The sequence below is a fragment of the Typha angustifolia genome, chromosome 12, assembly GCF_048772165.1.
Source record: "Typha angustifolia cultivar Huaian chromosome 12, ASM4877216v1, whole genome shotgun sequence".
In the NCBI taxonomy this organism is placed as follows: domain Eukaryota; kingdom Viridiplantae; phylum Streptophyta; class Magnoliopsida; order Poales; family Typhaceae; genus Typha; species Typha angustifolia.
In genome coordinates this window covers 9,830,571-9,852,110 of record NC_133250.1, presented here as the reverse complement: position 1 = coordinate 9,852,110, position 21,540 = coordinate 9,830,571, and the positions used below count along the sequence as shown (strand labels likewise).

The following is a 21,540-nucleotide window of genomic DNA, read 5'->3' as shown; positions in this document are numbered from 1 at the left end:
TGTTGCAAAATCGTCACTAATCAAAATTAAGTCTTGTTTCCAACTGTTACAATGACAGAATCAAGGGCGGTTCAACTCACCAAAATAATGTGCTTAATGATACAACTTACATATTTGAGCCAGTGGCATGTATGAGATGATTGAGGAAGAATTGATAAAAGTAATTGTCAGTTTAGAAAACCCTTGCGTTGATTCCTTGATTTCAGTATCAAATTTCAAAATGGCGCTGCCCTCTCTTCTACATCTCTAATTGGTCCCAATCCAGTGGCCTGTCTTCAAAAGCATATCCTGGTTGAAGCCGATTAGGAGCCAACCTGCTCATCATTGCAAGACCTGAAAGTAGTACAAATATATTATTGAACAGCTCAAATAACCATGATATAGATGAAACCTGTAAAGCTTAAATTATTCTTTCATATTAATACTCTCAAGTATGTATGATTTTATACTTTTTAATAGGATTTTATTCAGCTCTTTCCCCTTCCTTTTCTAATCCAAGTAGGCTATCCTGGTTCCCTTGTATATGCACTTTTAGTGAGTTTGAAAGACTGGCATGTTAATGCGTGGCAATTTATGTCTGTTAGGACTTTTACATTTAACTTATTCAGTAATTCATGTCCGAGTCATGCAGACAGAATACTAGGTCGGTCCAGTAATGTTTGAATAGCATAACATTTTAGCTTACACATGCAGATGAATAACATGTCGCAATGCTTATTAAAACATGCACTCACAAATACACGTGGAAGTGGCAACGAGATGTACCTTCGATCACTTTATAGAGAGTTGACCACCATCTGTCTGTTGAAACCTGATACTGATTCAATGTCTCCTCAATTTCCTTGTCATGTGAGCCTTCAAGAACACTCTGCAGAGTAATGACAGCGTCTTTTGTTTTCCTGATGATGCTGTTCGCATCATCTATCTCTAATTGTTGGATGCCATTTTCTGAAGATGTTAGATTAGAAGCAAGTGCAAGTTGTGCAGCAGCAGCCCAGCGTGAAGAAGCAAGCCATATCTTTTGACCATCTTGCCTCCTGGTTTCTTCCCTGCTCCTCCTTCGCTCTCCCTCCTCAAAGACGAGGCTCTGTTGATCATTTCCAGTCACAGAAAATGCTGATAAGGTAGAACATTATAATTGAAACAAGATACATATTGTTGTATGGTACAACAGTTCACCCTGCTTGTATACCAATGCCAATACATACGACATATATACATATTTATATATGTATATATTGTATGTATAACTGCACATGTGTGTGTGTGTGAGAGATAATTTGTGTAACCTGCTTGGTTATCAAGTACACATGTAACTCGGCCCATTTACAACAGAAGGTAGATGGATGCACCCACATTTACAAAGTGATTCTGAATTGATAGAAACAATGGATGGGAACCAAGCGGCAAATTTACTGGAGGTCAAGATTAAAATTGCATCTGCTCACTATATCCTTCCTTGAAGTCTTCAGGAAATTATTGGAGTCAAAATGATGTTCATGATGATATACATCAATATGTTGGAAACAAAAGAAAATGTAAATCAGCACTTAAAAGTGAAAGATGAAGAATTGCTAGAAGTACCCTTAGATATTGAGCATTGGTGACCCCGGTGCTCTGAACCATTTTTGAGAAAGCACTCTCTTCATTTGTTAAAAGATTTTCAGGAGTGTCAAATTCCAAAACCTGTAGAAATACATGGCAACTGAGTAGGCCTCAAATGATACATTCTTGACTAAATCATGAAATGTATGAGCACACTCACTCACACGAATTGTCAGATCTATTACATAAATTGCCTATTAAACAATCAAATGCAAAAGATCATCCTTCATAATAGCAATTTGCAAATGATAAGCTTATTAGAAAACTGAACTGAAGCCAAACAATTCCAAATTCGAAGACTTATAAAATGTTAATATTCTCATTAACAGCTAGAATGATTTCTTTCTTTTGTCATTTATTTTTTCATGGTGTTTTTGTTTCTACAAGGGCATGATGCTTCCAGACAGAAGTTGTAACTTCTTGAAATTGTGTACCACCTAGGATTCTATAAAGCAAGATAGCTAGACAAAATCAAGTTAGGGATTCTTATTCATAAACAAGTCTATAGGTTGAGGTAGTTCTAGAATCGTGTAATTTTACTTGATTATTTATTTACTAAATAGGAATATGACGATAGATGTCCTAATATTTGGGAAGAGCATTCCAGCTTCCAACTTATTGCCCAACACATACTCTCCTACCTTATTATTATCCTTCAATGACATTAGTATAGGAAGAGTGAAAGGGCAAATTTATTGACATCTAAAGCGATTACTGAGACCAGGTAGACCCTTCAGTCAATTTCAGGCATAATCTCAAACGAATTTAATAGACAGAAATCAGATGAATCAGTGGAGAAATCATGTTCCGTTGAGGCCTTGACCACACTTCAAACAAATGCAGCTCGATTCAAAACCATATCTCTGTAGCCATTATTCACATGTTATGATAAAAGTCCAACATAATTATGTAAATAAGGTTAGCTAATGGGCTTAAATCTAGTATATTTCTTGCTCAATAAAAGAGAAACAGGTTATGACGTGCCACCTGAAACCTGGTGTAACAGGGAAGACACTTACTATAGCATTGGATGGGAGCAAGCTTTGATGTTTCAGTTTCAAATCCAGTCCAAAAAATGATTGTGCTAGACATACCAAAAAGTTCGCAAAAATAACTGTGCGCAACACACCAAAAGAATTGCAAGAAATAAATATCATTAGGCTACATTAGGTAATTCTCCAACCAAACACAATAAAAGACAATTTTTTCAATTCCAATGAAGACTACAGATAACAAAGACTAGTAGCGACTAAAGCAAGTGCCAAAACATATATAAGCAAAATGTTTATTGAGAAGTCTGGAGAAGAAAGCTTGTTCTATGTCCTATTGCAAGTAAGCAATCATCTTGCAACAAGTTACAATCCGAGCACATACCTGACCAACACTGAGAAGAAGAAGCCGATCACAGTCTATCACAGTATTTAGACGGTGGGCTATAACGAGCATTGTGCAAGATTTAAATTCTTCTCTAATTGTTTTCTGGATTAAAGCATCAGTTCTAACATCAACAGCTGCTGTCGCTTCATCGAGAACAAGTATCTTTGATCTCCTCAGCAAAGCACGAGCTAAACTTAGCAGTTGTCTTTGTCCAACACTAAAATTTTCCCCTGCTTCAGAAACCTAGAGGTGAAAAAAAAAGTGGTATTTGAGTCACTAATTCAATAATCAACAAGAGGCGAAGACTTCTAGCAAGAAGATAAAAGAACCAACATGCAGTGATTTGACTGACTCGTTCAACTAGATAAGAACAAATAGAGCAAGAGTACCTCAGCATCAAGCCCTAGAGTGTTCCGCCGGATGGCATCTTTTAGATGTGCCTTCTCTAGGGCCTCCCAAAGATCTGCATCATTGTGCTCATTAAAGGGATCTAGATTAAACCGAACAGATCCTGGACAAGTACATTTTATCAGGACAAGTCAGAAATGTGAAGTTGTAATCCGCTGCTAATAAAGAACTCCAAACGAAAGACAGACTCAAGGTTGACATACAATCATACATTGGTTGTATAAAAAAAAAAAGTGAAACAACTACAAGGTCTGCAAAATTGCTAGAAGCTCCGGATAATGTACTGTAATGGGATTAAGGGGTACATTTACGGGGAGCACGAGGACTGGAAGAATGCTTTGCCCATCAATTGGCCCTCTTATGGAAAGTACCTTTACTATCTGATTTTGCTCTGGACAGAAATTTGGCAGGAATTTTAAATGGTTAGATAGTAAAGATTTTCTTGCTTGTGCTCTAGCCAACGGGAGGAAGGCTTGGGTGATCATGATGAAGTATCAGGAAAGTAATAGGAATATTATTTTGTATAGAAGTAAAAGATTATAGCTTTCAAAGAGTAGATTTGTGATTCTAAATAGTTCTCCTATTTTGCCAGTTTTATCTACTATTTACTCAACCAACCTTCCAAAGGGAAGCTCTTGAAAAGCTCATCAATATCCAACTTTTCAACCAGCATAAATATGTTCGTATTGATAGTTTTATTCAATCAACTTTAAGACAATTCAGAGAACAACAGGATCTAGGATAATTCAAAAGAATATCATACAAACTCTTGAGTCTTGAACAAGATCATATATTCCTTTTCCTACTGTAAAGAAGTACTAGTTTGGATAGCAACAGCTGTCAAGCAGCATGGCCGCACATCCTGTGCATGCCATTTGAAACCCCACTAGTATCACATGGGTCAGCATCAAGGAGCAACCACAGGAACCTCTAGTTACTGTGCCAGTAATTTATTGGCATAACACATGCCGCCCCAGGTTGGTAGGCATGCTGCAGCAAGGAAATCTTTGGTTCACAGTATAATAAATTATGAAAATCATCATATATTTATATTTTTTGAATAAGTGCAAAGCCCATTCATTACCAATTTTAGCTGTATTTTTCTGAAATAGAAGTAGGATTCAGGAGCCACCAGAAAGATAACATCCATATAAGTAACAGAAGCTGCAAACACATCCCAGTCAAAAGAACTACATACCTGAAAATAGGACAGGTGACTGTGGTATTATCCCTAGTGATTTACGTAAATCCCAAAGACCAAATTTTGAAACATCGCAATTGTCAATAAATATTTTTCCTTGTTCCAGTTCCACTATCCGAAATAAAGCATTAAGCATGCTAGATTTGCCAGCCCCTGTCCTACCAACTATTCCAATCTTTTCGCTTCCTTCAATGGTGAAAGATATGCCATGAAGAACAGGAGGAAGTTCTGGCCGGTATCGGAGAACAACATTTTCAAACTTGATACTTCCTGGTGATGGCCAACCTGGAGGGGGCCTGTTACTTTCCATAACAGGTGGAGCTTCAGAAGGCAAATCTACATAAGTTCCAATTCTCTCAACAGCATTTAAACTATTTTCAGCAAGACTTGCAAGACGTAGAGAAGACGTCAATAAGTTGGTAATGTTCAACGTGTAGGTAAGCAGTAGACCCATTGTTGATGCAAAAGCCTTCTGATTGTCTGAACGCTGGTTTTGCATGACAGCAAATGTTGCTGTGAACCAGATCATGATACCTCCAACTGTTTCCAGGCGAATAGCTAACCATCTATTTGCACTCATATTCACGAGCGTGAATCTGATATTATTGTCCATTGATTTTCCATTAATACTTGCCATCCTATCATATGCTTTGTAGGCACGGATAGTTGACAGACCATTTAATGCTTCTCCAAATTGTGCATATACAGGAGACCTGGTTATGGAATCCAAGCGCTTTACTTCACGGGCAGTAGTCTGAGAAAGAAAAATAAGATAGAGAACAGAAAATGAACATTATCACCATCATCAGCAAATAAGAGGAAAAGGTGCTAATTACAGATCAATTTTTCAACATATAAAATATTAAAATCAGTAATAAAGCACTTACCTCATTGATTCTTTTAATACAGTCATATATTTTGTATTTTGAACTATATAGCAAGAAAGAGATCTATTCAATATATGAGAAACAATATTGATGGATGGACCATTTTGTTCTGATAAAGATGATGATGGAACAGAGATAAAGTAACACATAGGAGCAGACCAAACTACTAAAGGGCATTGTTTGCTTATAATTTTCCACGAAGGTTAATTTATTGCAAGAAATTTCACCATTCCCTTTTCAAAAAGTTCTTGCTTTATTAGAGCCTTCTTTCTTATTCGAGTCAATGAACTATATTAGCGATTTATTAGATGATAGAGAAGATTTAATTTTGCATGTGTCATAAAACAATGCTTCAAATAAAGTGAGCATGTAAAAAAAACAAGAAAAGATAATTGCTGTAATAAAATGAATTCATGAACATCTTTCAGTTGATGTGACATTTGTACCTGGTAATACAGATAGGCTGAATAAAACAAAATGAGGAGCGGCATTATTGCCCAGAGAGATATGGTGCTAACAATGCCAATCAGAACAAAGGTGGAAAGGAGTTGTGAGACTTGTTGCAAAGACATTTTTATGTAGACTGCAACAGTACGATCAATATCACCCTGATCCTTTGCAAATCTGTTGATTATCCGTCCAAGTGGATTTGTGTGAAAGAATACCATTGGAGCTCTTAATATAGAGTGAAGCATAGAGTCATGCAGCCTCTTGGCAGCAATAAGACTTGTGATGATAAGCCAATAAGCATTAACAAGAGTAACTAGTACCTAAAGAAGATCAGAACAAGAAAATTCACAACTTTCACGTCATCCATAAGTGAAAAGAGAAGCACATATACAGTTACATGCGTAGCAAACTTCAGGTTGTTAACAACCATGAATTATCATTTGAATAATGTAAAAGAGGACAACATATTGAACATGTACCTGACCAAAAGAAAGAGCTGAATAAATCAGATAATAGAAACCAGGGGCATATCTTTTTGGAGAGCTCTGGTCTGTCCAAACACTTAGCCATGTACTACTTGACATTCGAAGAACTTCAGTCAGGGCATAGCAAAAGAAGAATATGCATACCACCCATAATCCTCCCAAAGCATTTTTATACCTGCATATGGATGCAATTTCAACTGAACATGACTTCATAAAGTATCAATACACATCAAAAACAGAAAAAAAAAATTTATTTGTTCTCGATGACCCTGTGCTACATCTATTTGACATGGTACACATCATGTCAGGTGACAACAAGATCTTGAGTTCTGGTGCCACAAATAAAAGCACAGGAGCGATTAGGAAATCTGCATTAGTCATGTCTAAGAGAGCATTGCTTTGATCAATAGTCTAAAACTATTAACTGAATCTCTGGACAGAGATAGAGTAAATGTTCTAAAATCCCCATTAGCTCATCCAGATTGATGAGATATTAGGTTGATCTTGATATGCATCACTACAACAACATAGTGTAAACTCAATAACTCACGTAGTCCAAAAGTTTTTAAACCAAGAATCAGACATCATAAGAATGAAGGCACATGAAGTGCTAGTATAGTAAAGCATATGTTTGGGAATCTTCTTTAAAAATGTCTGCCAGGATCATCAGCATTCGTAGTTTCGTACTATCCAAGTTACAGCAATAGCTTCAAGCTGTTGATATTCGAATTTATTGTCTCTATTAACACATCTAAGTAAAAAGAAATTATGCATTTAATACACCTAATTTAAGATATATTAACTTACCGGGCAAGAACCTTCAAGTTGACAACACCAGTTTCTCTCTCCTCCTGCTTGATAAGAACCGATTTTCCTTCTTTTGTTTTATTAGATTTATTCTCACCCTTCAGCAAGCCATTTTCTGCACCTGCCAAGTCCCCAGTTCCAGTATGTTCCTGGCCATCGTTCTCACTCTGTTTCTCTTCTGTCTGCTCTTCCATTTTCCCAGCATTTTCCATCAGCTTTTGAAAAAGTTCCCCATTGTTACTAAGTTCTTCAAAGGTACCCTCCTCTTTCACTATACCATCGTGGACGAGGATAATCCTGTCTACATTTGGCAGAAAATGTAGCTGGTTGGTAACAAGCACACGCGTTTTATTTCTCAGCTGATCCTTAATACATTTGTCAAAAACCTGAAAAATTTAAAGATCGCATAAAAATACATATAAAGATTAAAGGTATAATTCTCATTGGAGAATCTGTGTCCTAAATTATAAAAGAACAACAGAAGGTACAAAATACCTTATTAAAGTTTTATAGATGTAACTTCCTTTGAATTCTTAATTTGTCAAATCAAAACTGACATGATATTAGAAAGCCGACATCTCTGTTCTCTCTGTATAGCCTATTTTCATAACAGTATAACACTAACAGATGTACAAAGATTACCATGAAGATTAATGTTTTTACTGGATTTAGAATTTGGACTTTCATCATAATTCTGAATAGAGATTACTTGTGCAGTTAAGAAGCACCCTGAGTCAGTTTGCACATGCTGTAAATTACTGCAGAGAGCTACAATGCAACTTTTTCCCCAATAAGAAAATTGGTACATTGAAAGGGGAAGAGATCTACTGGATTGGTGCCTTCTATTCATTTTAGTTAACTTGATGAGGAAAGCCAAAAAATGTATAATCTGTCACAATGCAAGTATTTGTGGTTATAAAAGACATGACTCACAAACACCCGAGAGACATTTATGCAAGACAATATCCACCCAAAATCAAGTGTGGATTCAATATTACAAGACCATCCCAGACATCTCATGAAGGTGCCTCATATTCAAGGTTACACTCTTGGCAGCAGTTGCACAGGCATGCAAAGTCGACAACTAAATACAGAATTAACAAGTTACATCACAAGACTGAAGTTATATGATAGATTACCTGTCGGCCAACATGGGCATCCAATGCACTGAAAGGATCATCAAATATATATACATCTGAGTCAGAATATACTGCCCTTGCCATGGAAACTCTCTGCTTTTGCCCTCCACTAATATTTACTCCTCTTTCCCCAATTTCTGTGAGATCACCACCCTGGTAACATAAGAATAATTAGATGCATGCTTGGTTGTTTAGTGTAATTTAAACCAAAAAAATTAAAATAGGAATTCTCAATAATAGAAATTTAAGGGTTAGGTGGGGGCATTGAATTGTATTTTTATTGACTAATTAGAATTGCCTTCCAGGACCCATAACTGTCTCGATTAAGAAAATAAGAAAGAACAAAGAAAAAGAAAAACCAATTTGATCAGGATCTTATGGTAAAGAAAAGGTGTTGAGAGTTAGATTAATGCAATTATGTAATAAGTTGAGTTATTTGAAAGATGTACACTACTATTCAGACCTGGTTAAGCAATAGAGAAGTTGAGTTTTTCTGACCTAAATTATTCACAAAAGGTATCATTCTGAGCTATTCAAAATTATCTGCAACCTAAATTCTGTGATTGTTCTAAATTCCAAGCAAATTTTCAGATAGGAGGAACAAAGGGAAAAAAGGAAAAGAAATGCAGGATCATTTAACATTTAGAGGTGACATGCTCACTGTGAGTAAATCAAGATCATGCTGTAGTGCAGTCACTTCTATTGCCCTTTCATAGCAGGATGGTTGGAAAGGAGAACCAAACAATATATTATCACGTACCTGTGCAGAAAAAGATTCACACTGAACATCAACACAGTACAACAATGAAAAAAGAGAGTAAGAAACCATAGCTTACAGTAGCATTAAATATCCATGAAATTTGAGGAACATAAGCAACTGTTCCACGAATAACAACAGATGTATCTGTTCCTTCCACTGGTGGTAGCTCGCCAAGCATTGCAGATACCAGAGATGTTTTTCCCTCTCCAGTACTTCCTACAACTGCCACTAAGCTACCAACAGGTATGTCCAAATTGATATTTGATAGTGTTGGCCGCTCAGCCTGCCAATATTTGCTATATTACATGACAATACACAGAAATTCAAACATAAACATTCCAAAAGGAAGAAGCTTATAACCAACCACAAGGAAGCAACAAAAGAGTATGAAAAGCGACTTGAATAAGATATAAATATAAATTATTTATATATGAAGTCTAAAAACTAAAAAGTAACTACTATTTTTTCAATATCTATCTCTTCCCTTTCTACCATTCACACTCTCACAAATAAAAAAAACCTCACTCACTAACTCTCTCACACTGAGTCTCTCTCCTACTAACTCTCTCTCCCTTTAGAAAAAACTCGCTTTCCCTTATCCTCTCCCTATCCGATTACCTCCTCTCTCCCTCTCCGATTCCTTCCTCTCTCTTTCTCCCTAGCACTCTCACTCTTCCTCTCCCACTCTCTCTCCCCCCTAAGTCGATGCTTCTCCGACGTAGTTCTGACCTCTATCAACGTCCAGTGAAATCTTCCGATGCAGATTCAGCACTGTCGACCTCCAGAGCTCTCTTTCTCTCTCTCACTCTCCTCTCTCTTTTTCCCTTTTTCTTCCAAAATGAACCGGGTATCAGCCGATCCAGCCGAAACCAGTCATTGGACTAGTTTCAGTCCTGGATCAGGATAGGCTATCCGGTTCAGCCAATCTCGCTTGGAATTGACCGAGAATAGCTTCCACGGGTTAAACATACTAATTGCCACTCATACTAATTTACACAATTTATTGGATGAACAATTGAACACAAGTATAGCAGACCTTGGACTCCCACGAGAAGTACCCATTCTTGATTGAGATGGCTGGAAGTTCTGGATCGAGAGGTGCATTTGGCAAAAGAGTTCTCTCTTCAGCTAAGAATAGTTCTTCAAGACGTTGTAATGACACATTAGCATTCACAACCTGGAATAACGAACGTGAAAGCAATACATATTAGAAAATGTGTGATGCTTGAAGCAACCATGTCAGTGGCAGTTAAGCAGGAGTATGTCTACAGTGAAAAGATGAAGCAACTAAGGCTAGTCAAGAACAGTGCAAAGCAGACATAATATACCAGCCCCAGAGACAAGCATAAAAAATTACACTCAAATTTTATTAGCTCAAGCAGTATCAAATATTTGCCTATATATCTACAGTCAACTTAAAGAATCAAATCGAGTCACAAACAGAAATATTGCTTCATTGTTTTTACTTTTTATCAACTGGAATCAACCAACCTTGAGAAGCAACCAGAAATAAAAAATGAGATGACCATTAAGTAAATGTACTGGAAAGAAAGAACTCCCTAGGAAAGACTCTTGATTCAAGTTGTAGTTTGAAACTTTTGAGCATTAATCATTTCTATTCCAATATACTGCTGGTCTTAACTAGTTAGAAGTAACTTTTCTGCTCCTTAGGTTGTTGCTTCAGAAGTTCATCCATTTGACACTTGGGAGAGACAAACAATCTAATTCTATCTCTATTGCAATTACTCAGTTTGTCCTGGTGCTTCTGCATAATGCAGGATATTCATATAACAGTATGCCAGGCCAGGAGAAAATAGGGAGAAAGGAATTGAAAGTTAATCCTAGATGTGCTATGGCATATTAGGTCAGACTGTGTGAAGGGAGAAATGAGAAAGAGCAAACCAGTTAGAAGCATCAATCTGCAAGTAGTGTTGTTGCTGAAGTTTTAGTTTAGATACGAGAACAAAGTTTAAATTGTTCCAAGCTTCAATCTATCAAGATAATTCATACTAGCTTCACAGACAAACTTCGTTTTGAGCAACTTAGGAGTCAACAGCCATCATTCAAGGATTAAGAAAAAGAAACTAAAATAAGTGATGAGAGCACTGTACCTGAGTAATCAAATTTGGTAGCATGAACAGAGGGAACCTTAACACTGCAAAAAGCGAAAGTGAAGTAAATGCCTTTGCAGGTGTTAGTTCTCCTCCAAGTAGAGAGTAAACCCCAAACGATACTACTGTGACCAAAACTGGAATGCTGTTCAGGATAAAAGTATTCAACTGCAAATATGAAAATTAGTCATATATTAAGGAACTAAATTAACAGAGTTCATACGCTGATCTCAATAGAACACTATAAAAAAGCCATAGTTAACTCAATGTGTAAACAACATGCAAAATGTACAGAAATATGAAAGGATCTTACCGCAGCTAACAGTTGAGACTTACGGAACCATGAAAGTTCATCATCCCGAATGATCTGTACCTTCGATTGGAAGCTCTGCTCCCATGCATAACATCTGTGCAAAGAGAACGTTTCGACTTTAGAACAATTTAACATAATTTCTACGAAAATTAACAAGGATGCCCAAGTCAAGCAAAAGCATACTTGACAGTATCCATAGCAGCCAATATTTCATTCATAAGACCAATACGCTTGTCAGTCCGTTGCAGTCCTTCCTTAGTTAATTTTCGCATTCTGCTTATCACAAGGGTCTGACATGAAATAAAAGAATGAAAATTAGAGAGGTGTGAAAAAAATTAAAGTAGATAATGCATGAAGTCTTCCTGATTTCCAAACTTCTACCAGCCTTGAAACTTGTCATATAATAACAGCACTTGCAGGAATATAAATCATGCTGGACAGAGATACTTTTATATTTCAAAGCAATATTATGAACTTAAAGATTGGCATTATCACGATTTTTCATCCATAAGTAATAGTTAAAACAATTTATCAGCCTAGAAATGTTTGATATTAAAATTGACTTACTTTATTATCTAAAACCTCTGGTTCAAATACTACTTGAATATCTCAGTAACCAAAGATAAAGGAGAAAAGAAAAGAAAAGGCTAGATTTTGAAGGAAAGACTTCCATAAACACTTCTAATGGAAAAAAAAATTGCTCCTCTTAAAAGTAAAGAGAATATCAAGAACCTGCTAAAGATTCCCAAAAGTATATTTTTATACTTGGAGTGTACCTAATCCAGAAATTATAGATTAATGAAGAGATTATAATTACTTCAAAAGGACCAGATATTTAACAAGAATATGTTTTCAATCTACTATTCTGGAAGCTAATCATATAGACTGAATTCTCATACCACGTGGGAGGAAAATAATACCAAGACTTGATCAGACAAGAAATGATGTAGCAAATTAGACATGTGTCTTGAAAAAAGGATTGTGAAAGAAGCTTATGCTAGCCTTCTATTATATATATATATTTTGGTTTAGGAACTGATTTGTTGAGTATGATCCAAGTATTCAGCAATTATTCTCTACAAACTCATCCATCAGTTTTACTGCATTGAACAAACCAAGAGTTAATGGTGGTACTTGCATCTTCTTCAACCATCTTACCAGTTTGATGATCAGGAGAGTGGCCCATATATATGCCTTAAACATGGTTTTGGTTAAAGGTCATACAAGAAGCAAACATGTAACTAACACAGTAAGTTTGAAATGAAAGTACAGTCTGTAATCCAACTACAAGACTCATCTTTGGATGCTAGCATGCTTATTATTGCAGACAGATTGAAAAAAAAGGAACAAATTCACTTTAGCAATACAGCTATTGTAGAAAAAGAAGGATCAATCTTGGCACAACCATTAATATATCAAAACAAATATTACAGATAGAGTGGAAACATTAATAAATCATGTTAGACGACATCAAATGAATGACTGTTACTCACATAGTCTATTCAGATCATAACTAAAAGCAGCCTACAAGTATTGGTAAACCTCATTCAGACATAGACAATAGAAACTAATAATATGCTGAAAGATTAAACTAACATTAAAAGTCAGGCACTAAAGCTTAGGTATAAAACAGGAAAATCAAGTATTGATAAGCCTTGAGTAATGAAACCACCATAGAATTGAAGCAGCAGGACTTGTAATCTATAAGCAAGATATTCAATGAATATAAACCAGGAAAACAATTTAGGAAACATGAGAAAATATAAATATATTACCTGAACAGGGAACATAAGAACCAGCATTAATGAGCCAGCAAGCGATGCAACACCTAGTTGCTGATATAAAAGAAAAAGAGACATAATAATGCGAAAAGGAGCTGACCATAGACTGTGAAGCTGCTGGCATATTTGCTGCAAAAAGAAGAATTTGTGTCATTGAAAATTTTCATGGGATAAGTTCAAAGATCACTTTGAACTTTGAAGAACTCAAACATCCATTCATAGAAAGTCAAACTGAACAACACTTGTATTTGGCTAAATAATTACATTGACAAAATTCACCAAAATGAGAGCGTGCATAGATGATCTAGAGTCTAGCCTTTGAATGGGTGAACTAGAAATTATTATCTTGACCAATAACCGCTATATCAGGATAAAGTGCAACTTATCACTCATTCACTCTTCATCATTATTTGGTATTTCTTATGTGACAGATCAAAATTTTAGTTATTCTATTTCGTAAGGACTGGCCTAGTGCTTAATTCCTTCAGTTTTCATAACTTAAATTTATATGAAAAAAACAATAAGTTTGAGCAATTAAGCAACTATCCAGTGATATCATATAAAGTATTCTACTACAAATATAAGGGCTATATAAGGAGAAATGACCTGAAGTGCTTCAGCATCAGTTGTCATCAAATTAGTTATCTTCCCAGAAGCAAATTTTCTGCGACTTTCATGTGTTAGTTTCAGTGACTTACGAAACACAGATGCCACCTGTAAAAAAGATAAAGACACCAAGCACATAGGATAATTAAAGGCAATAGAGAACAGAAAATTGAAACCATCATCTAAAGTTGATCTTGCAGTCTTAAAGCAAGTTTTGAAATATCAAGAGACAAAACCAGGTGAAATCTTGCTGACATAGATTGGTATTTCAATCAATTAATTTAGGTTATAGTATAGGATTATAATTAGCAGAACACATTTGAGTTTATGTTGTACTACAATCCATTTTCAACCTGTATACGACAAGCCCTATTTTTTCATTTTACTTGCCAAAAGCACCTCTCACAGAGCCTAAACATAACGTCGAGTTAACTTAACAATGGAACTATGCAAATGCAAACTACTATATTGCAATTAAGCTGAAATGATATTTGAATCTCTCCTCAAATGGAGTAGAACTACAGTATACTACCACTGAATTTCCCTAGATAACGTGATGAATGAAAAGCTGCAGAACAAAATTTTACCAATTCAATTGGACTATTGTACCCAGGATAAAAGCATTTAGATTATTTTGTACCAACTTTGCCTGTTGCCCATGTACTAGAAAATGCAGCACAATTTGGTAGGACGATGGAGATAACCTGGTTATCATCAGACAGACTTATTGCCAGTTCTATTCTATTTGCCGAGGAATTACAAGAGCTTTCTGAAGGAGTACTGAAAACATGTTAGGAGAGGGGATGGAGTTTTCTTTTGAGAGAAGAGTGATCTATACCAGTGTAATGAAAAATTATTATGTAATTCATATGCCTTTGAAATTTCATTAGATACATACCAAGGTAGACCTCAGTCTAAAGCCAACGCGCATAACATTCTGAAAGTACTGTGCTTCACAAAGGACACCAAGTGTCTGAAATATAAATATTAAGTTAGCAAGAAAAGGAACCTTAGCTGGACTATAACTCAACCAAAGTTCACAAACAACAGAAACCATACATGAAACACAAGTAACATTATAATGAACTATTCTCTATTTCTCAAATTGCATGCAATACATGTTTCTACATATGAATAGCTTTACACAGGTTTTAGGAATTTGAAAGTTGTTCTAAGAGGAAACAAGAGGTAATAGATTAGAAAACCCCATGATCGTAAAGAAAGCTAGCAGCAAAGCTCAACAAAAGTATGAAGTATGAACAATAATTAGAGATGCTTCTATGTGTTCAAACATGTTAGTTCTAATCAGGGCATCAATAAATAAATATAGTGATGCTGAGAGAGTACAAGCAGAGAAAACCTAGAAGGATACATGCACTAATAACATTAAGTTTCAACAAGGCATATTCATCTTGGATATATGGTTTCATAGTTCATACCACTCCAGCAAATATTGAGAAGGCATAAATATAGCCATGCCAAGATGGATCTCCCTTTTGCATAGACTGCATGAAATATGAGCATTTATTAGAAATATAACAAGCACAGAATTGATGGAAGAAGAAAAAAGAACAACAGGATATCCATAATTGCAGGTTCTATAGCAGACCCACACATTAAGAAGAATATACCTCTAACAGAAGGTTCAATATTAATGGGCCCACAAATTGAGAAGCATCATTCCCAATCTACAAGTGCAAAATAAATTTGTAAAAATGAAAATGCATCCATCATTAGCTATCAGATTGATAAGATCTGCAGAAAGAGACCATTGTCAGTAGTGTAACAAGGTTTTCTCCTTAGTTAGCACATGATTACAAATTCCAAAGGCTGATATGAAGGGTTTATACCTCTAGTTATTAATTGACATCTAACCAGAATCACAGAATTTCCAAGAAATCAATAATATATAGAGCAAGGATTTATCAGACCACGTCATGGAGCTAAAAGGTGCATCTCTTTATAGCAAAATTTGCAAAAACAAATATCAATACGGATAATCTCATTAACAGTCATCATGGATTAACGGTGTCATTCTAGAACATTTTATATGCAGGCATCTAATAGGTTGCAACAAAGCAATCAAACCATAATCAAGCACTGTATGCTCTTTTGTTTTCAGTTTCTAGCACTCTATTACTATTAGCATGGTATATGGCTTTTTTATGCAATGTATCATTACTATAAATGATGATGATCTAATGTACATCAATAGATTTCACAAGAAAATGTAGAATGTAGAAACTTAAGCTCTTAATTCTTACCTTAAAAAACCCTCCTAACCAGAATCTGAAGACAAAGCAAGAACAAAGGTGAATCTCTTCTGAAGTAATAAAAAAATATGCAAATAAACAAATATAGAAGCAAATGTAGACTGTAGAGTAGAACTCTTTACTCTTAGAAGTTAGAACATTTTCTTAGTAATTGAGAGTCAAGAAAGTGCAAATATCACTTATACCTCCCCCCAAGGCTACGATTAAGTGCTCTCAACAGCCAAGGTCTAGGACTTCGAGCCTCCTCGACCCAGCATCTCTGAAATCTGAAACAACAAGGAAGAAGGTTGATGATCACAATTTGAAGAGGTGTAGGAAGATAATGCAAGAAATGACATAACACACCTGCTATTCAGTGTCTCAGTCTCGTCCCATGAATCTAATTTCCAAACATCCTTCTCAGTGATGGGCCTTTTATAACCTTGTCGCATTAGAGGAGTCATCCATGAAAAGATAATATCTAAAAGAAACAACATGGTACAAATAAAAAATTGAGGGGGGAAATTTCACCCAAGGTCCATTATAGTGTCTAACACTAGAAAGTGCTTGAAATCATTTCTGTGCAAAATATAGACCTCCTTGAACTTACTGGATAATATACTAACATGCCGTTCAGGACAAATCTGTTCTCCCCCAGGAAGTGGTTCATAACCCGTGTTATCAACGAGAACCTCATTTCTAATGGAACTATATCCTGGATAAGGATCCAAATTCGGAAGATAAACCAGAAGGAGGACTCCAAAGAAAAACTGCATATTAGGAAAAATGAGGAATTAAAACAAATAGATACTACCCATACAATCACAGCTATGGTGCAAAAAAGAAGAAGAAAGAAAGGACACAATGAATAGTCCCAGAGGCATGAAGTTATCAGAAAGATATTAGATGCACTACGATTCATAAGAAACTCAGTGAGCTCTCATTTATCTCTGAGCTGCATGTAGTTAATATAATGATATAGGATGTGAAAAAAGAAGAAAACCTGGCATATTATCTCGCTGGTGTACAAATAAAATATTGACCTGTACAAGCAATATATAAATGTTAGTGATACCACATACCATATGAAATTATATTTTCTTTGGATAAAGGGGTGATGTACAGTGACAATATGTGAAAGATGCAGGTTTGGACCTTAATCTCCAAATGCATTCGGTATAAACCTCATACATATAAATAGTTGCTAGCTAACTATACATATATAAGTAGTTAAACAACAGACTTTATCTTAAAAATTTAGTAAATGTTTTAACACATTTGAAACCATCAACTGTGTTTTTGGATGACCGTAAAACACTAATCTCAAGGTAGGAAGATATGTAAATCTTTTAGCAAAGTTTCAACATAAAATTTATAGCCTATCCCATATATAGATATACAGAGTATCTGTGAGTGTGTGATGGTACATCATTGTCATTTTGCATCTATTCGGATGTACGCATCGTTTCTCACATTGTGGAAGTTCAATCTCTAAGAGAAACTGCATCCATAAGAATTAAGGAAAGGAAAAAGGCTAAATGGAACATAAAAGAGGAAGATGAAATTAACTAACAGCATAGAGATTAATAACTTACTTGTCATAGTACTGTCTGACTGAGAGAACAAGATTGAACATTGCGGCTTGTCCCACCAAAATATAGAGGACCACAAATCGGATATACCACCTAAATTCACGAATGTAAACTTTTGTCTCTACTGCAATCATGACAAGCATACAGCACCAAGCAGAAATCTCCATAAGCACTGAAACTATCTGCAAAAGAACAAGGTTATAATGCTTGTAAACATAAAACAAGATAAGAGTATAAGACAAGTGCAATGAGGCAGAGGATAACAAATACCTACCCTTCTATGGAACAAAATGAAATAATAAGTAAAAATTGTTAAGGTTCAAAATACCAATTGCAGTTTCATCTTGTATTGGTCTTGTGGAGTTCCAATTTCAGCAGCTTTAACTAAAATAGCCTTAAGAAATGCTAAAAGAAATTTGAAAACAAAATGTAGAGAATGAAACAGCCTAGAAAACATAAATTTCAACATTCTTGATATATCTAAATGAAGTTTTTGACCAATTTTAGTGCTCTTCAGAGACTGTACAATGAGAGCATGCAAACAAATCTACATTATTTCCATGTCATGCGTGGAGAATGATCGACTAATCTATGAACCATCACAACAGTCATGTGTTGACCAAGGAAAGGGGAATGTAAAAGGAAAAAAGGGTAAAAAAGTCCCTCATGCAACATCAAAAGAATATCATCTTAAGATCCAATGGTACAATATTGAATAGTGACTACCAATATAAGATTCACACAGATGATAGAAATGGAACAGATAAGCACCAATCATCAGCAATTGGACCAAACTAGATAAAGATTCAATTATTCAAGAACATGTAATTAGTAAGGGGCTCACCTCAAAAGGAGCAAGACTAGACTGCCCATCCAAATTCGTTATCGACAAGCCCATGATCAGCCTAAACAGCGGTTCTCCCGTGCAGTACGCGGCGAGTAGCCCGAGCATGTAATTATAGTACGGCGACCGCAAAACATACCTTTCGACTGTGAGATCCCTCCTAATCCTCCATATTCTATAGAAGCAGCACGCAAAGAGAACCAAATGGGAGATGCAGATCACCAAGGTCCCGATGCTGCACGGCGTGTACGGGCCGAAAGCATTCTCCACCACTCTCGACCACACGCCGTTCTCCACCGGCCGGCAGTACCATTCCAGGGGCTTAAAAGCCATCTACAGCAAAACCTCCAAAATCACTAAGCCTGTACTGAATTAACCATCAACCATCCTAGCTCCAGTAACACATTCATCAAACATTTTGGTACATGAATCGAAAAGCGAAACCTACACCTTTTTAGCCACCAAACTGGATTAACCAACAGAAAGATTCGAACAAAGCCACTTTAAAAACATCCAAACGAGACGAATATAGCAAAGAAAACTTTCGGCTGTGTTACTCTATCCATTCCTCAAGCCTAGCAATAATTACTCTCATTGAAAAGAGAGAGAGAGAGAGAGAGAGAGAGAGAGAGAGAGAGAGAGAGAGAGAGAGTAATTATTACCTCTGTTGTACGAAGAGCACTTGATGGGATCTGGGGAGCTCATAAAAGTAAAGCCGCTGCTGCCGATCGTGAGATTTTATCTCAAAAAGACTCTGTCGCAAATTAATCGCGATTCGATTCGCTGAGGGAGTGGAGGGAGAAGGAGAGTGGTGAACACCCCACGCAGGGATCGAATCGTCGTCAGCGCTTACGAGAAATTCACAGTGGACGGATGGTGCATTACTACCCAACAACTGCCCCCACAACCATCCAATCAATGCGAATCAATGCTGTCAGCGCTTACGCAAAAGCTACCCAAATAACTTCCCCATTATCTTCCTATAAAATAGTCCCCCGAGCGTTTTATAATTTACGCCCTCTATTTATTCTTATTATCGTTACCATCCTCTGTATTATAGGTAATCACATTAAAACCCTTAAACTATTTCTAATCTCTACCAAATAACACATAGACCCCCCCCCCCCCCCAACAACTTTGCTCTATTTCGTTTTCTAAAATAAAGAAAAATGGTCCCTAAATATTTTAAAATTTATCATATATTTATTGTTTTGCTGTACATCTTGTTTAAGAATCAAGTTGTAAGTCTACAAACTTTTTATTAAAAAAAGAAGAAAAAACTAATACAAAGTTATATTTAAGATTTTCAATAGATAAGGGAGTAAATGTGTTATAAAAAAATAATCTAAGGGGTCTTATGCAAAAATAGACAACAATTGTGGGGTCTATGCGTTATTATTCCTATATACGACCACCTGAGAATCATTGATGTGCGGAATTTTATCTGTGATAAGGGTCTTAACCGTAAATAGATCCTAATTAGCACCTTCTTTAATATAGGTGCGAACAGCCTTATAAAGCGACCTTCATAAAGTATTTAAGAGATATTATATAATAAACGATGGTGATAATGACAGATGATTTGTTTCTAATTGCAAAAAAGTCAACAGTTTTGGATCTTTAAATTCATAATTAGTGGAGCTGCAAGCTGCCAGAGGGAGCCCCACGGTTGTTCACCCGTTGACTATATTGATAGCTATAGGGTGGTTTTCTTGGGTAGTTTTTGTGGGAAGTTAGATTGGTAATCTCAATTGCATGTCTCCTAAACCCACCCATTTGTCCCCCCAAAGTTTCCATCGTTTTAGATTCATAGATAAAATATTGTGTTCGGATAAGTGAATTATAAGTTTATTACCGACTCCTGTAAAGTTTAATACCAACTAACTTACTAAAAGATAATAAATCTAGTCTTGGAGCTCTTAAATAATAATAATAAAATGAGACTAGGTGAATTCTAATCATGAATACTAATTTTATTTAATAAAATTTATTAACTTAGTTGGTATCTTTAGTGGGAAATTGATTTATATTAAATAAAAATTACTAGCTCATACTACAACTTTAGCCGAGTGGTATTGGATTCATTGGGATGAGTCTATTTATCTAGTTGATTTTTGTTTGAAGAAATAAAAGAATTTTTGCCGGGGCATTTGACCGAGCCATGTCAACGTTTACACACGTTCATAAAAACGGAGAACTCGATTTATGCGTTCGAACAGACTTAGACCGTTCGAACGCGATCTTTCAAACGCTCGCACACGTTTGTAATAACGGAGAACTGCAGTTCCGCGATCGAACGCATCGCGGTGAAAATTATTGATTTGTTATGGTTTTTTTAACTTAATTGATAGGCATGTATCCTCATATTTAATAATTGAAGGAAACTTTGATCAGAATGAATCTGATAATTAAAAATTGCATTATGCTTTTTGTCTCCTTGCTATGCAAATCTAGAGAGCAGCTGGTAATTTGATTTCTTCTTTGAGATTTGAGATCTATCCGACAAATAAGACGATCAAGATAGTAATATATCCTCTACAGCACGCTTTTTCCCAGGGATGCTGGTTACTGGGTTCCTAGGTTTTCTCTGAGAGAGAGAGAGCTGCGTGTTTTTTTACCAAACTAGCCCTCTTCTACACTTTATTTACGGGAATAGATGTCGGTATGCTTGGATGAGTACAACGTTTTATCTTCTAAGTAAAATTTTATGTTAAAAAGAAATTGCTAAATATTAAGTAATTAAGCATATTATTATAAAATATATATTAAATTTCGATTTTATATTTTAGTTATAAAATATGTTGTTAAGAAAATATATAAAAAAATCTATGGGTTGAAATAATATAACTATTCCTCGTAGCTAACTTCGCTTAGAATTGCAAGAAAAAGAAAAAGCTCCTCTAAATTTTAGTTTTAAATTTT

At 35.7% G+C, this 21,540-nt stretch overlaps 1 protein-coding gene across 1 annotated transcript; it reads right to left on the bottom strand.

The window, feature by feature from the left end:
* On the bottom strand, nucleotides 1–19,467 carry LOC140771682 (ABC transporter C family member 2-like). Its single transcript, XM_073113287.1, has 29 exons — nucleotides 19,281–19,467; nucleotides 18,619–18,951; nucleotides 17,778–17,956; nucleotides 17,186–17,225; nucleotides 16,793–16,952; nucleotides 16,549–16,663; nucleotides 16,389–16,469; nucleotides 16,195–16,219; nucleotides 15,562–15,618; nucleotides 15,370–15,435; nucleotides 14,829–14,903; nucleotides 13,931–14,038; nucleotides 13,319–13,453; nucleotides 11,727–11,833; nucleotides 11,544–11,637; nucleotides 11,231–11,398; nucleotides 10,156–10,296; nucleotides 9,196–9,402; nucleotides 9,021–9,119; nucleotides 8,360–8,512; nucleotides 7,221–7,606; nucleotides 6,408–6,588; nucleotides 5,925–6,248; nucleotides 4,589–5,345; nucleotides 3,372–3,493; nucleotides 2,980–3,225; nucleotides 1,585–1,686; nucleotides 766–1,087; nucleotides 1–333 (listed from the first exon to the last, which is right to left on the bottom strand). The coding sequence occupies exons 2-29, from the start codon at nucleotides 18,949–18,951 to the stop codon at nucleotides 239–241; spliced, it is 4,878 nt and encodes a 1,625-aa protein (XP_072969388.1). The 5' UTR covers nucleotides 19,281–19,467; the 3' UTR covers nucleotides 1–238.
* Nucleotides 19,468–21,540: the final 2,073 nt, after the last annotated feature.

Excerpts from the sequence above, each read along its gene's own strand:
- LOC140771682 (XM_073113287.1), bottom strand. The coding sequence starts at position 18,951 with ATGGCTTTTAAGCCCCTGGAATGGTACTGCCGGCCGGTGGAGAACGGC. Across the intron at positions 16,470-16,548 it reads ACTGAGACACTGAATAGCAG|ATTTCAGAGATGCTGGGTCG; the intron begins GTGTGTTATGTC and ends TTGTTGTTTCAG. Across the intron at positions 6,589-7,220 it reads AACTTGAAGGTTCTTGCCCG|GTATAAAAATGCTTTGGGAG; the intron begins GTAAGTTAATAT and ends ATCCATATGCAG.